The sequence below is a fragment of the Mus pahari genome, chromosome 5, assembly GCF_900095145.1.
Source record: "Mus pahari chromosome 5, PAHARI_EIJ_v1.1, whole genome shotgun sequence".
In the NCBI taxonomy this organism is placed as follows: domain Eukaryota; kingdom Metazoa; phylum Chordata; class Mammalia; order Rodentia; family Muridae; genus Mus; species Mus pahari.
This window is the reverse complement of record NC_034594.1, coordinates 160,233,539-160,250,270: the sequence shown is the minus strand read 5'-3', so window position 1 is coordinate 160,250,270 and position 16,732 is coordinate 160,233,539. Positions and strand designations below refer to the sequence as shown.

General features: G+C 41.1%; 1 protein-coding gene across 1 annotated transcript in view; it reads right to left on the bottom strand.

Annotated features, from left to right (window-relative positions):
* Ush2a (usherin) overlaps positions 1-14,755 on the bottom strand; it is a 678,886-nt gene extending 664,131 nt beyond the window's left edge. Inside the window, exons 1-2 of the mRNA XM_021198607.1 lie at positions 14,280-14,755; positions 10,526-10,691 (exon numbers count right to left, since the gene is read on the bottom strand). Of these exons, the coding sequence (XP_021054266.1) occupies positions 10,526-10,691; positions 14,280-14,755 (642 nt within the window). The remainder of the gene's footprint in view (positions 1-10,525; positions 10,692-14,279) is intronic.
* Between the last annotated feature and the right edge of the window lie 1,977 nt (positions 14,756-16,732).

Here is a 16,732-nt window from a genome sequence, read left to right as displayed (position 1 = left end):
GACATCTCACTTCTGGGTATGTTATACACAGTCAATTTAGACACCCATAAAGATGTGGATTGATTATAAATATGGCATTTCATGTTCATTGAAATTCTTCTAATACATGAAAAAAATGCTATCATTGCAGTAAAATTAATGGAACTGTAAGACATCACGCTAAGTGAAACAAATCAGATACAAGAACGCCACACTCAGAGTTGAGATATGAATATGAAACAGTAGTCATGAGTATTACAAGTGGCAGAGGGGTGGAGGAAGGAAATGCTAAGAGATCAAACTGCAAACAGGTAGAATTACCATGTTCTAGCATTCTACAGCACAGTGGGGTGATTAAATTCTGCAATAACCTATTCAAGTGTTGTGTAACGAGGAGAGGGGCTCAAATCTAAATACAGAAGTAAAAACGAGGAGATGTAAATGTTAGAATCCCAATTCGAGCTACACATATTGTATGCATTCATTGAAACATCACACTCCAGTTCATAAATACATAGAATTATGTTAATTAAATTATTAAGAGACCAAGGTGCTAATTATCACAATTTAATCTTCACCCACTGTACACATGTAGCAAATTATCATGACGTATCCCATAAATATATGTGATTAAAATATCAATCAACAGAAACACAGAGAAGTACCTATTTAATATCTACATTTCACAACCTGCGAGCCCCGAGGTTTTCAGATATTTTCACAACATGTGTTGCTTCAATATTGATGAAAGCCTTTCTCCCACATGCTTCGATGTGTTCTGTGTGTGATCCTGGGGAGTCTTGGAAGGAATTTCTTCACTGGGGTCAGTATTTGTCCACTGGTGTGAGGTCACAGAATTGCCCTCACTTGTAGCTCATCCCTTCAACCTTCCTTTACTGTGTCTCATTTTTAACCCAAACATTGAATTCAATTGTTTTCAGTAAAATTATTGTAGCAAAAAATACTTCCAAATTATTTGTATGGAACACTCTTGCCAAATAACTAGAGCAACACCAGGGATTTTATTTCCCAGAAGTCAACTGTAAATTACATAGCATACACATGTAATCAACCCTCCCATGGCTCCTTCCCCCATGCTTGCATTGGCATGAGCAATTAGTCCTGAGCTTCTCTTCATGGCCCTATGCTTTGCTCTCGAGCCCTAAGTTACATGGTTTCTGCCCCTTTCTACCCTTCTCCAATCCCCATAATAAAAGTAATTGAATACTAGGCACAAACAAAACACATCTATTTATTTTTCTACTTTCAAACATACAGTTTGGATGAACATTCTATACCCATCATAAATACTTATTAATTTATAAATAGATCACTTGAAAGTAGGTTGACCTATTATAACTTTTCCATTCTTGGAAACATGTCTTTTAAATCTATTTTTCCTTAGCCTTGGATACAACCCATATAGAAACCTTGAATAATTTAGAATATTGTATTTAAGAGAGAAATACCAAATAAAATAGATGGGGAAATAAAACTATTCAAGTCTGTGTTTAAGAACAGCCATAGTTTCCATTCCTTTGTGAAATGCTGCATACCATGAGCCCAGCTCCGCCCTGGGGGTGTGTGCACACTGCTCTGTCTAGTGATGTACAACCAATGGCACAGCTTAGCCCTTTGGGCACAAAAACTACCCACAAAAGAGCGAAAATCACCCAAGTCTTATTATACTTGGCTTTTAGGGGAAGATGCTCAGAACAGCAATTCCATTCGGTGAATGGGTTTAAGCAGCACCATCATCGGAAGTGAACCATTATAAATTTGACAGAATCACCATGATGGCATTTTCAAGAGTAGACATTGTTTAATAAAAACAAAACTAAGTAGACACAGAAAAACACTTTTTTATTGCAAATTTCAATTTTAGTGCCATACAGAATCAACATAGAGCACAATATTTGTATATATTTCTTTTATATATATATTATATATTTTATAGCTGTCGCTGAGGGCTAGCCATTCTCATACAGAAATAAAGAGGTAAGTTCATCTTCAAATATCAGTTTCTAGGTTTAAATGTTAATTTATTCATGGCTTTCTGTATGTCTTGATTAGAAGCGTCCCAGTAGAAATTATCTCATTGGTCTCATGTCTTTGCTGTAAAATATTATCTTGATGACATTCAAACTTATCAAGGTAAACACTACAGTGGGCCTTGTGCTGTTCTGTTATGCACATGAGCTAAACAAGACTATTTTGTGTGTGTATATCATATAGTCTAAGTATTTATAATTTTAATAATGGCAAAGCAGTATGATAAAAATTACTAAACATGTTTAAAATCCATTAATAAAAACATAAATTATGCATCAAAAGAAATATTCTTCCCCACTAAAATATTCTTAAACTCTTTAAGTGTCTGGGCTAGTTTCCTTAGCTATCTTTGCTTGACACAATGATAAACTTCTAAAGAACTCAGTATCTCTCACTGATACCTTTCTTCACCATTTTGAGTTTCCATGTTTCACTGCCCTGCTTCTTCTGAATAGAAATTGCTGTTTTTCATCTTCAATACCAACCAAAAGCCTAGTGTCTTTAAGAATTAACTAATATGACTCTTTCTTCAAGCACTTTCCCCAACATTCCTGACTTACAGTTGGTAATTCCCCTGCATTTGGGTTCTGACTTCTGTATTTTCTTACACTCTTGTAAGATCATCAGTGTGGAAGGAAATAACACCCAAGCCTCCTTGTAGGCCAGTGCAGACATAATAGCCTACGGGCATGGGGAATGTTAGCTTCTTATTAATGCTCATGTCTTCCAAAGGGGGGAACTATACTTGAGAACTGAGGCCCAGCTTGTGCTGTGTATCGCAAACATGATGATTTGGGGAAGGGAAGCTCTATTTGGATAAATTAGACTTCATGAAACTTCACACACCAGAATACCAGAATCGGTCAACTCTACATTCCTTCCATCAATCATGTGAACCATTGACTCTTTTATTTAGCTAGCACTGTCTCAGCTGGGCTACCGTGGCCTACCTTCACTCTTGTCTTCAGGATAAATGATTTTTCCTCTCTATAATCTAGTAGTGCTTAGCAAAATGTAATCTACCCATGGGATATATGTCTGTTTTCACTCAGTCACCCCTGTCACTGTCCCCTTCCCATAGTATCTACAAACTCTTGAAGAAATTGCAGCCCGCTCAATGTTGTTTAATGTGCAGCCTCGTTGGTCTACTATTCTTCATTTCACACCGTGCTTTCTACTCTGCCTGCGGTGCTCAAGCCGCTGGCCTCTGCGTCTCCCAGATACAACATATTCCCTGTCCTAAAAGGCATTGACACTGTATGTTGTGTATGTGGAATGTTTATTCTCTATGTAACAGCTTGGTTGAATGTACCCTACGACATGCATGTGAACTCTGGAAATGCAGTTGTTACAGTTACAATAGGGTCAGCAATCCAGGATCCAGGTGGGAAGAGTGTGCATGGAGGTGAGGATGCATTCTGGATACCTTTGTCTTCCAGTCACTGGAGAATATGGACAGGTTACTCTTAGAATCCTATGAACAACTGGAAGCTGCAGCTCACTATGACCGCCCAGCATCCCAACAAAATAGGTATCGTAGATTGCTATCCCAGGGAAAGATCAAAACTTAAAATGTGCTATATAGTTTCAACCAAAACTCTATCAGGCATGCCATTATAAAGCTGAACCATGCAATGGCTGAGTAGATGTAATCAAGTAAGACTTATGGGAGAAGGTAGCTAAGTAAGCCTTCTATTACTTCTCTTTCCTTTTGAAACATTGGTGTGTGTGTGTGTGTGTGTGTGTGTGTGTGTGTGCATACACATGCATGCGTGCTCATATGTATCCCAAAGCAAGACTAGATGTTAGATGACAGCTTACGTGGGTCAGTTCTCTCCTTCCATCATTTGGGTTCTGGGGCTGCTAGGCTTAGTGGTAAAAACTCTTACACACTGAGCCATCTCTTCAGCACTGACTTGTGCTAGAACTGGTAAGTGGTACTTTACAAAAAAATAATCTTGTTGTACATTTAAGTCACTTATAGAAATGAGAGATAAAGCTGTAAAGTATATAGACTCTTTCTATGGATGTATAAATATGTAAAACATTATATATATATATATATACACATACATATATATGGTAAAAATGTAAGAATATCTACAAATATATCAAATTATATTTCTGTTATAATCGAGTCTTCAGTTCCTGTGGCATTTTACTCTTGTTGGTCACAGAACTTTGAAAATGACCCTTTGGATTTTTAAAATGACTTTGTTTTATGGCAAGTATGTTGTCAAAATATTTCATTTTAACTTATGTGCATGTTTGTGTGTCAGCATGGGTGTCCTCTGAGATCACAGAAGATACAGGATCTCCTGAGCTAGAGAAGTTACATACTGTTGTGTGCTGCCCATTGTGAGTTCTGGGTATCAAACTCTGGTCCTCTGTAAGAGCAAGAAACCGTCTTAACCATTGACCCATCTTTACAGCCCTTATGGTAATCTATGGATTTTATTTTAATGTCAAATGAATTTAATACTGTATATGGGCAGGCTGTATTAATTCTTGAGGGCCCTGTGTTTTCTGAACTCTACAGTGAAAATCGTCTGAGTTAATGCAGTACCACTTCAATCAGCGTTTACAATGTGATCATGTAAGATAGTTAATGTTATTACACAAACCACACCTCAAAACATCATTCTAACCATTAGCTCCTTGTTCCAAAAAAGCTTTATAAGTTCTTTGTTCTAACTTTGCTCTGAATAACCCCAAAACATTCAACTAACTTAGGTGCTGGCCAAATCACTACAGATGGCTCTGCCCAAAGAGATGATATTTAACACCCACATGTGCTTATATGGCTAGGCTCATGAAGTTATGAGCATAATCAATGAGAATCATCAAAGGAGTAATATGGTTGGGAGACCTTGAAATGGGGGTGAGAGTCAAGGTAGAACTGCTGTGAACATTGCTAGACAGCTTCTCGTCTGAGGGCACTTCCATGGCATCCCTGTTCCGTGCCCAGGCCCCATCACCAGGGGCATTGAAACAGCTTTATTAACTGTGCATATGTATAAATACTCCAAGGTCGGGATACTCATTTATCTAGTCTAACAAACTGTTTCTTAAACTGAGTGTCTATCCCCAGAGCTCTAATAGTTTTCCTTTTTTCAAACTGAAGACATAAATCAAAACAACATAGTTCACAAACAAACTGGGACCCTATAATCCCTCTCCTCTCCCTCCTGGCTGCTCAGTCTTATTTACCGATCCCTTCTTTCCACACCGTATCAAGATGTCCCTCTTCATGCTGATGTGGCTAGGCTCCTCTGGGACTCAGTTGGTCTGTGTACCCAGAAGCCTTTGCGATGCCGTTGACCATGTGAACGGACCCACAGCTAAAACAGTCCCTGAAGCTTCACTCCCCCGACACCAAGTCAGTGGCTTCCTGCAAGTCAGCATGGTTTCCAGAGAGACTCAACTGGTGACCCCTTGAAACTTTAGGGTCCATGAAGTGTGTGAGTCTCTTACATGGCAAAGACAGTTTGCACAGGAGACTTGGGGCTAAATGCAGCAAAATGCTTGGGGTAGCATGCAGCTAAATGCTTCCAAGTAGTATTGTCTGCCAATCCACAACAAAATACTCCATAAAATTCCTCTACATATTCTAAAATTATACCTATCTTATAGTAATAGCAATATATATGAATCCAATATTAATATTGAGCCCTTAAGGATCTACAAAGATTATCCCTATTGTGCTTAATGAAAACATGAACTGATTTTCTTAGTTTCAATATAAAAGTATGGTTTAATAAAATTTCTTTATTACATAATCTGAAATGGCCAGTATGTTAAACCCCCAAAACAAAATTTAAATCAGCAACCATTTAAGATTGAAGTCCCTGAATGAATATTAATTTACAAACTTCCCTTTTCCCGACAGTTTTTATCTCAAAATGCTGGTTTTCACACAAATGCTGATGAAGCCATCACTAGACGCCATCACTAGGACGGTGTGTGTTAGGATATTAGGTCTCTTCTGTTTCCTATGGCTGGCCCTTCCTGGTATCTTTATTGCCCAGGGATTTAATCATCTAAAAGTGTTTAAAAACTGTTCTGGGGATGTTAACATTCTGAGTTCTTAAATTGCTTCTTACATCATGCATTTATTCATTGTATGTGTGCATGTGTGTCCCATGGCTTGCATTTGATGACCAGAAGGCAGGTTGTATGTGTTCAGAGGATAACTCTCAGGACACACTCCTCTCCCTTAACTCTGCAGACCCCTGGGGACTGGACTAATTACATCATATTTGGTGACAAGTGCCATTTCCATGGCTCGATATTCTCCTTTTGTCTGTGAGAAGTGGATGCTAAATGAACCCTCTGAACATAAGTCACAGGGACAGAGGGAAGGAAATACTGAGAGAGCACTGAACCCACAGTGGTTCAGCAGCAAGGAGAAGGACTTCAGGGACTTCAGTCATTAGAAGGGAAAGGCTCTGGGGAGACAGGAAGTAGACCTCACGATGGAGACATGCAGAATCCAGAGGTTATCTGAACTCCCACGACCCGGCAGCTTCAGGGTGAGCTAGTGACTAAGACATGCCCGTGTGTCTGAAAATACACACATGCACACACGCTGCTGCCATGGGGCTCCGTCTTGAGAAGGTCTCACCACATGTGGTGCTTTGTGAGAGAAGTTCACAGTCACATTTCTTTGAAGCTCAGCAAGTAGCACTGCTGTGCAATCCAACATCTACCGAGTGGCCCAGTGTAGCCCCGGGGAACATCACTGAAGCGAGCTCATTGAAGAACATATCAGGTTGGTAGCTCAGGGGCCCGCTAAATAGGGCTTAGGGATTAGGAATGACTACACAAATGCATACAGAGGCAAGGCCACAAAAAAGGAACAGTTATGGGTGGCAGGAAGTCCTAAAGCGCTTTCTATTCAGTGGGTTTGCTATTCTGCCACTTTGTGTGGGCTTTCTCCAGGAACCTAGGATTCAGAGGAACAGAAGAGTTCCGTGCAGGCTTGTCCTGCGGAGTTGGGGGAAATAATCAGTCTGTCCCAAGTAAGCTGAATCCCAGGATATGTTTGGTTTTCTTACGCTACTGAGCAGGGAAAGAGAGCTATTCCAGTCAGCTCTTATTTCTAGCCATTCCCACTGACTCACCGGGCAGCATCACATACAAGGGAAAGGCTGAGCTTCCCTCAGTCTTTGCTCTCTTCAAGGAGTGTTTAGCAGAAGACAGATAAGCTCAGGGTAGGAGAAGGAATATCCACTTTAGTATTAACAACCATGCCTGCAATAATATTTAGTCCCTTTGATTTATTTTGACAGATGTGTGTACGTATAATTTTGTTGTTGATTGGATGCGAGTATGTGTATATATACTAATTTGTTGTTGGTTGGTTTTGTGTGTGTGAGAGATTTTTTTATTTTATGTTTTTATTCTCTTATAGTGGGTACTTGGTTGTCATCTCTAATTTTTATAATTTTTGACATTATGATATAATTGCATCATTTTCAAAAAGTGAATAGAAAGACAGACATTACACTGCCATATGTAGAATATGAAACAAACAAATCAATAGACACGGTGGTAGAAGCATCAGGGAAAAAAATGGAGACACTTGGGAAGCTGGCTCCTTGGGTAAATAAGCAAGATTGCTGTGCAAGTATGAGGGTCTGCATTCTAACACCAGCACCTACAAAAAAAATTAGACATGGTTTTGTGCACCTGGCCTAGTGTGCTGTCAGGAATGGAGATATGAGATTTAATAACTCAAGCATGCTAGTCAATAGCCAAATTCCCAGCGCAGTGAGAGATCTTGTCTCAAGGGAACAAAATGGAGAGAGTGATGGAACAGGATATGTGATCCCTTTCTCTGTCCATCGTGGATACCTGCATCCACACACATACACATACACACATATGCACACATGAATACACATACAAGACCAAACGTTAAACGGGAAAAGCTGATCAGAGCACTTTGCATGCACACATGGAAGTGTTACAATGTTACAATGCTGTCCAGTGTTTTATATAGCTTATACATTGTAACAAACAGACACAACAGTCATGAAAGAGGTTATAAATCTAATTATGCTTTCGGTTTTTGTTGTCAATAAGTGAATAAAAATATAATTGCCGGTGAACATCTAAGACTCTGAGAGAAGCCCAGTGCTTTGGAATGGCCATTCCAACAGCGAGAGGTTCAGTGACATGTATGGATTTGGGAATGGGCAAGGGCTTAATCAGCGTCATTAATCAGGCTGTGTGATGTTTTCATTTGTGACTTAATTAGAGTCCAGCGAGTTTATTCTAAAAACTTAATAGCCAGGCACAGCGGCACAAGCTTGTAATCTCGGCACTTAGGAATCAGAAGCAGGGAGCTGGGCAATTTGCAGCCAGTCTAGGCAACAGCTTAATGTCTGTGCTGTCAGTCAAGACCCTGCCTCAAAAACTCAATTAAAAATTTAAAACAAAGAAAAAGAAAAACATGTATAAATCAGAAAGAATAATTTGCCCCTTGGTAGACAAACAGTTTAAACTATATGCAGCTTCATTAAATCATCAGGTCTGGACGTGGAGTTACAGCCCAGCAGCTAAGACAACTTGATGCTCTTCCAGGCGCTGAGGCTCAGTTCTCAGCAACCACCCAGTGGTCCCTAATCCCAGTGACTCCAGTTCTAGGAAATCTGATACCCACTTCTGGCCTCCTTTGGCATTATACACATAGAAGTGCACTTAACTAAATGCAGGCAAACCACTCATACCCATGAAATATAAATAAATAAGTAATCTTAAGCCGTCAGTATGCTACTCTTTAAAGAAGGGAAGAATTAAAATCAAAATGTTACCTAAACTAGGAGATAGATGACTTCACCTACATGCCTAAAAATGATGGCGAGACTCCGGTGGAGACCCCCATGATGCTGGGCTCCAGAGACAGCCATTCAGACACAGGTACCTCTTTGCATTTGGAACTTGCCTCTTAAAGTTTTCAAGAACTACTGTCTGCTAAAGCTCTGCCCGTTTTCACAGATCAGCCAAAACAAAGGCAACTAGAAAGATTGGCTTCATTGTTGCAGACACCAAAATTTGACAGAAAGAGACAGCTGTTTTGGCACAGTCTGCAAAGTCCCTTTATATAAAATTTCCTACGTCCTCATTTTAAAACTTAGGGCCCAATTTGGTTGCACCAATCAATTGTTAGAAGGGGCGTCTTTTAGAAATAAGACAAGTGGTTCCCTATCTGTTAATTACTAAACCAGTCTCAACTGAGGATTGCCAGAATGGAGTCCAGCTGTTACTACAGAGCCGATGTTAGGTGGGATCCACTCTCTGCACCGATCTCAGTGGCACAGAAACACAAGAGAACCCTGAGCCTCATCACCCACAGGTACTAAGCTCAAATTCTAGCCAAAAACATAGAGTAGGTATGAAAACTTTCTGAACGCCTTCCTAAAACCAATCCACCAACTCTCTCTCTCTCTCTCTCTCTCTCTCTCTCTCTCTCTCTCTCTCTCTCTGTGTGTGTGTGTGTGTGTGGGTGTGTGTGGGTGTGTGTGTATTTTCCTTTAGAGGTTGATACTGCACTGTTGTGCCAAAATATTATATTTTCCATAGTTATAATCAGAAAACATGGAGAGAGATACATTATATGCTTGCTTTCTTCATATACAGATATACATAGATATATTTGTGTGTGTAAAAGTATATACACATCTATATGTATGTGCAAGCATGTGTATTTGAAGTCAAAGATCATTTCCATAAAATGTGGGGAGGAATTTTGCTGGTCCCTGGGTGAGTGCTCATATGGGCGCACCTTCTGGGAAATGGAGCATGCTCTCCCTCTGGTTTGAAAAGCAAGAGTGGGTTTGGCAGTACTGAGACACAGGAAGCCCTGAAGAAACAAAAGGCTGGTCTGTCTCTATTCTAGACACTGCAAATGCCAGAAATTTCACAGCAATCTCAGCATCTGACGGCCTAGAAGTTTCTTCCAAATGGTGGGTGACAACGACAATGATCATATAACACCTTCTGAGTGCCTCAAGTGCAAAGTTCACTAGTTCTAAGGTCACCGATTTAATGCAACAGCCAAGTTCCATTCACATCAACAGACACTATCTGAGAAAGACAGCTGTAGGAACCGAGCAAGGATTTAAAGCCTGCCACGACTCGTGAGATCAGTGTTGGACTCTAAAGGGCTTAACATCTAAACATAAAATGCAGGGACCAAATAAAACAGAAATTCTCTGGACATGTGATTAGTGCTCAAGGCATCATTACTGTTCAGCTCTGGGGCTGAGAGTTTTACAGCAGCTTAAGGGGGTTGGGGGGAGAAACTGCTAACACACCGTCAGATACACCATGAGGTCATTGAAATATCTGTCCTCCTTCACTGTCATCTACATAGACCCAGGATTTAGATGCAACTTTAGCTTTTCTGGGTAGGTGCCATTTAAAGGAAAAGACAGGAAGACAGATCTCCGTGTTTAACCAAATGTTAAATATTTTTTATTTTACTCACCTGCACAGTGAGATGAATCCATTTCTTCATAAGAATTCTCCCTGGTGTCATTACTTTTATTGGAGGCTGCAAACCATTTACTGTGCGATAATAAAACATGGTCTCTTTCTCAGATATTGTAACTTTGAACACAATCTGCCCATCCACTGTCTTTTCTATCACACACCTAAGGAAGAAACCAGAAAAGACAGGAAAGGTCAGCATCCAAGCAAAACGACACAAGCTGAGGCGTTGTCCTGTTAAAGTGACCCGGGTCCCACCCAAAGCGGTGTGCTATGAGTAAGTACCTGACTCTCATTACACTCCTAGAAACCCTATTCCAACAGAAGTCATTCTACTTCAGAAAAAAAAATGGAATTCTTATTTACAATATTTTCCCCAGAGCCTCAACACCCTTCATCAGAGATTCATGACAGAGAGTAAAGGAGTCGCATCCTACTGGAAAACTAACATTTAGGCTACTGGCCCATTAGTTCCCTGCTATTCCTTTTATAGGAAGTGGTAGGACACACCGGATCCCACATGGGTATTGAATCACCAGGGCAAATCTTTCTTCTTCTTCTTTTAATGTCAAATGAATTTGGAGTCCATGGAACGCTCTGAGTTATTAGCCCTGAAGTCAGAATTGCTCTATTTGATTCCCGGAATGAAATGAAGACTGAACAGTCGCCGTCTCTTCCTCCTCCTCATGCGCTGGCCAGAAGCCAGGAGCAGTGTGTGGAAGATGGCCACCTACGTCTTCCGTGACTGCAGTCCAGCTGAGACACTGACATGGTGTAGGGATTCTGGACTGAAGCTTTCTCTCCAAGAATAAGATTAAGTAGGATTTCGATGACATAAAACAACTTTCAGGAAGGCTCTAGGTCTTGAGTTACACTTACACTACTTTAAAGACTCAGTTTTGATACACAGCCCTGGATGGGCTTGATCTCGCGGGCTCTCCGGCCCAACCTCCTGAGTGCTGAGATGATGAGTGAGTGCCACCATTCTGGGTTGAGATTGTTTTCAAAGGTCACTCCTCTATGGGTTGTCTGGGGCGCCTTTCAGAGCCCAGCGCTGCCCCCCCTCACCTGACTGCCATCACTCAGACCAGGCACCTCTGCATGCATCACTGATCGCAAAACTCTATTCTCACATCAAAGATGTTTAAACAGTCCTCCTTCCTGTTCACTAAACATGCTTTGCCATCTAGGTAGGAATGAGACTCCTCCCATCGGAGCACCAGGGTTCTGGGGACCTGAAGGATATATCAGACACTACAGACTTCAAAGTAATCAAAATCAGTCAGGAGAACTCATGAGTTAAAGGTAATGTTGGGCCACCCAAGAATGGATGCAAAAGAAGTTTCAAACTTATCCTTCTTTTCCTTTCATATATGTTTATCCCAAGTTGGAAAACAGAGTAAGGTTGCAGAGTACCAGTCTCTCCTTTATTGGCATTAACTTATTGTTCTTTCTGCCAGCATTTGGTAAAATATGAAATAAGGCATTTTTAATTTTGGCAAATAATTTTAGATAAAAGCTTTAAAAATATCTACACACATACATAACTACATACATACATACATACACACATACATACATACATACATTCCACTGCAGGCTATTTTTAATGCTTTAGTAATTGAATATTTGTGATTTACTGACATGAAAAAAATCTGCCATTTTCCTATTTCTCTGGGACTTTGAGAGTTTTTCTTTGTTCATTTGTCTTGAGTATAAAATCTACAAGTGAGAATTCAATCATTACATAGGAATGTATTTACCAAATGCAGACTTATTTCCCCAAGCTTGCTGAAAATGCTTTTCTTAATATGTTATTGATTATCTCCCTTGCTATTTTGTTTGCTTGTAAACACTCTAGCTTTGGTAGATAATAAATGTGAGACGGAGGCAGGTAGTAAAATATTTAGGAACTGGATTTATTCTGCTCCTGAATACACAGTAATTGGATAATCCATGTTTTGTTTGTTTTACTTATCTGGAGCAAACACCCCCAAGTTCCCCCAATTCCCATAGGTGCTTTAGCATCAAGAATGAAATGACCTTGATACAAGCAACAGATTCCCCCAAACTATAAACCTCATGCCAGCACCTCTAGGAACGCCCTGTATCTTATCATAAGGAAAGGAAGCCAGCAGAAGGGCTGTTTGGTACAGAGATGACTCTGTGAACTTGAAAAGCTGTTTTAAGAGTTCGGATGCTGGTAGCTTGACAAGTAGCTTCAATTTCCTAACATTTCCAGCAGTAAAACATAGAAGACTATTTTTTGGTGGGGAGGGGACACAATTGAAACAGGAACTGCAATTATTTTCACTCTAAACTTCAAACAAAAGTAAAATGCATGATGAACCTTCCCTTGGTGGATGAAACGTAAGTACCTAAGATGCTAAGTCACGTTCACCCATGAGATGGCAAGGTTTCCTTGTTTCCTAGGTTCCCCAACACAGTCCCACCAAGCAAGCAACCCAAGGGCAGATGCCCAAGACTACTAGGAGACAAAGATGAGGTGAACACACGTTCTAGAACACATATCATGCATGGAAGAAAATGGCAAAAGCAAATATTAAACAAATAAAAGATCAGTGGGAGCCAGAGAGATGTTCAAAGGCTAAGAGCGATTGATGCTCATGCAAAGGACCTGAGTGCAGCTCCCAGAGCCCATGAACCCACGAGCCCACAAGCCCATGAGCCCACATACGGTGGCTTATAAGTATCCACAGAGGCAGCTCCGAGGTTCTCAAAGCCCTCTCTGGCCTCTACAGGCACTGCACTTACATGTACACATGTAAACACATACATAGCAAAATTTAAACATTAAATTAAATAAAGATCAGTCAAAATGTTGCTGATGTTTCTAAACAGGTCTTGTATTACTTAGGGCACTGTAGTCAACTATCACTGAGAGAAGAGGTGACAGCAGGAAGAGCTTATGACTACACAAACCAAAGTTGGTCACACAAAAGCTTCACTCCTAGTCAGGTCGAGGGCATCCTTAACAGATTCAGGAGTCAGGGAGCTCTTGAGAACTTCTGAGGATGGGGACACCATGTGGGTCAAAGACTGCACTGTGAGGGAGGTGGGGTGCTATCTGCATGTTCAACTCTATTGTTGAACATCTTCCATTCATCACTTGAAATGTTTATTGAGAAAAAGATAAGTAAAACAGCCCTACACCTTCAGAAAGCTACCTGCCTAGAAAAAAAAATTATTTTCTAGTAGGGACATTTTGTATAGAGCAGCCTTAAGCAAGACTTGGAACAAAACAATTGTTTCAATTACTGCCACCTGTGCCTACAAATGTACTCTCAACTTGCCTAGACTCCAAAGGCTAGGACCAAAAGTTCAGCTAGCCTATGAGAAATAAAAAGAATAAATAATAAATGACTCTGATATAATTGATGTGTATCAATATATAATTCTATTGTGTGTTATGCTAAATAATATATATTACATATGTACTTGATGTATGTTCAGATATATTGCTCCCCAATGCAACTATTTCAATACTTTCAATTTCCATTTCCATTTTCAACAGATTGAAAACATTTCAGGAAACAACACTCACATTATAGAGCCAGAAAAGGGAAGACTAACCCAGCGGCTGGTCTTCAACTGTAGCCCCCGCAGGTGCACAGCTGTACTGTTCCCTTAATTTCTAGGTGAGACCTCAGATTGCAATTGTTTTCACAACTTCCCATTTCACGGGGGTTCTAGGACAACTGAAAACTAGAAACGTAGCTTGTGTTACTCACATAGCGCCTCCTTGCTCAGGCTTCAACCACACAGCTAAGGTAAGTTCTGCTGCCAGCCTCGGAACCCGTAGAGACGGGCAGTTCTGGTGACTTCCAAACATGAAGCTCGTGGTGTTGCTTCTGGAGTAAGGGTGGAGATCACCGTGGTCTGTAGGGATGCAGCTCTGGAGGCCTTCTAGTAGGGCAGTATAGGGAGGAGAGGCAGAGCGGTAGGGGCAGTCCTGTATACACAGCCTCTCCGTACACAGTTGCATATGCTCAGCCGCCACCGGGCTACGACAAAAACTGCTGGGGCCTGGGAATCCACATGTGGCATGGGTCGGCACAGTGGATACCTTCTTGAAAGCACCCACGTTCTCCAGCCTTGGGAAAATGCCCTGCGAGGCAGCCAACAACAAAACCGAAGCCAAATAGGCAAGGATCAATGTTTTAATAGTGTAACACAGGAAGCCCGGTGAGAGAGCCAGGTAATGCATGATTACGAAAAAAGTATTCTTCACCCGATGAAGCATTCCTAAATTAATATCCAGGTCTGCACTGTTCACCAGAAATACTGGGAAGGCTAGGCACTTGAGCACGGAGATGCTTCATCTCTGGGAGACTGCAGACACACTCTCACAGGGAAGGCAGAGCAAGGGTGTCCTTAGAGAGGACAGAAACGTGAGTCGAAGCTGGTGCCTGGTGAGCAACACACAAGAAATCAACAGTTTATTCTAAGAGTGAAGATCTGATGCCCCCTACAAAAACAATGGAGAACTTCTCAAAGTCCATTCTGAACCACACAACTTAGAGTCAAAAAATTATGACAAAGATCTTAAGGTTATTGGACAAATCACGATCATCGACCTATAGGACAATCAGTTTGTGTATTTATGCATGATGGTGAGTTGAAGAGGCTTGTAGCTACTGTGAGCTGTTACTCAACCCCAGAGAATTGGCACCACCCACTCTAATTAATGCAGTAAAGCATCCTTTAGCTCTTTTCACGAACACCATATGTTGTGACCAGAGCGAACTTGCATTTGCCCAAAGTGCAGCTAGCTAAGCACTCTGGGCCTTTCCCCTCATCCCAGCCTGCACAGCTACTTTAAGCTCACAGCAAAGCTGATTAGAAACTCAATACCATCTGCTTGCCCTGTGCCTTAATATTTATCAAGCATTTGTGTTAATGTTTCTGCATATGACTCCATATTTGGAGGTTAAATATGGATTCCTAATGCCGTGTAAGTAATTGTATTGATAAATAAGCTGAGTTACTATTTCTTTATTGCATTTCAACCAGTCCCCTCAGTGTGAGAAATAGCTCCTGGACAGGACCTCTGTCCCAGGTTGCCTGGCAACCCTGTTGTCACCCCTCCCCATTACATCTAGGAAATAGGCCCCCAGCAGTATGAAGGCCCTGAGTAAGACTTGTCACTCTGGCTACTCTTCCCCACAGCTCAAAAGGGTTACCTGTAGCTCAGTGCAGGCTGCTTGGTGGCCCCTCAGCAACTGAGGTGTCCAGGCTTTCAAGCTGGTACCTTAGTCAGTGGGAGGGAGTCAGGTGGGGCATGCATGCTTAATTTTTAAAGTAGCAGTACACCTTATCCTGTAATATCCTGCCAGGCCCCTCCCCTTCCCTGCTTTTGTGAATCTCACTCCATGCGATGCTTTGATCACAAAGGCCTGATTCTGTAAGACAGCAACTGTATGGTTAGTTCTGCATGCTCCCTCTTTGGGAGGAAGGAGCCAGCATGAGGCTGGCCAATCGATGGAATTCTCTTTTTGACTTTGTTCACCTCAGGACATTCAGCTCTAACTGTGCTTGATTACTTAAGGCAAGATGCACCTTGTACTTCTAAACACTGGGCTTGGAAAACAGAGACTCTAAACCAGCCAGAGAAGGAACCAGGGAATAATGGGGCTACCGAATTGTAGTCACCTAACTGCAAGCTCATGTGTGGGTGTTTGTATGCACATGTCAGCCACTGTGTCTGCGGACTTCTTAATACATCCAAAGTTGTCATTTCTGTCCTCTGGATTATGCCATCCTACATTAAAATATTCTAAGGTTTCAGCAGCCTTTGTAACCTGTCAGTCTCATCTTTTAAAACAGTCTAAGACCGTCTGGAAAGCCAAGAGTCAATTTGTTCCCTATGAACTCTTAGAGTTACAGCTGTCTTGAGAAGTAGGAGGGGCTTCTAAGGAGTTTCTCATTAAAAGGCAACTAGACAAAACTCCCGATTCTCTCTGTTTCCCTTCCTTTCTTGCCCCTGAGAACATTTTAGCATTCAGCTGTGTCACCTTTGGTCAAAACCCCATCCTTGGCTCAGTGCTTTATTTAGATGTAAAATTTTAAGAATAAAACATTAGTGTAAAGGCAGCAAATTTATAGGAAATGAATAATTTCCCATGTGGATTTTGGACATTAAGTCTTAACAATCACACAGGACACGGTGCAGAAAACTAATATG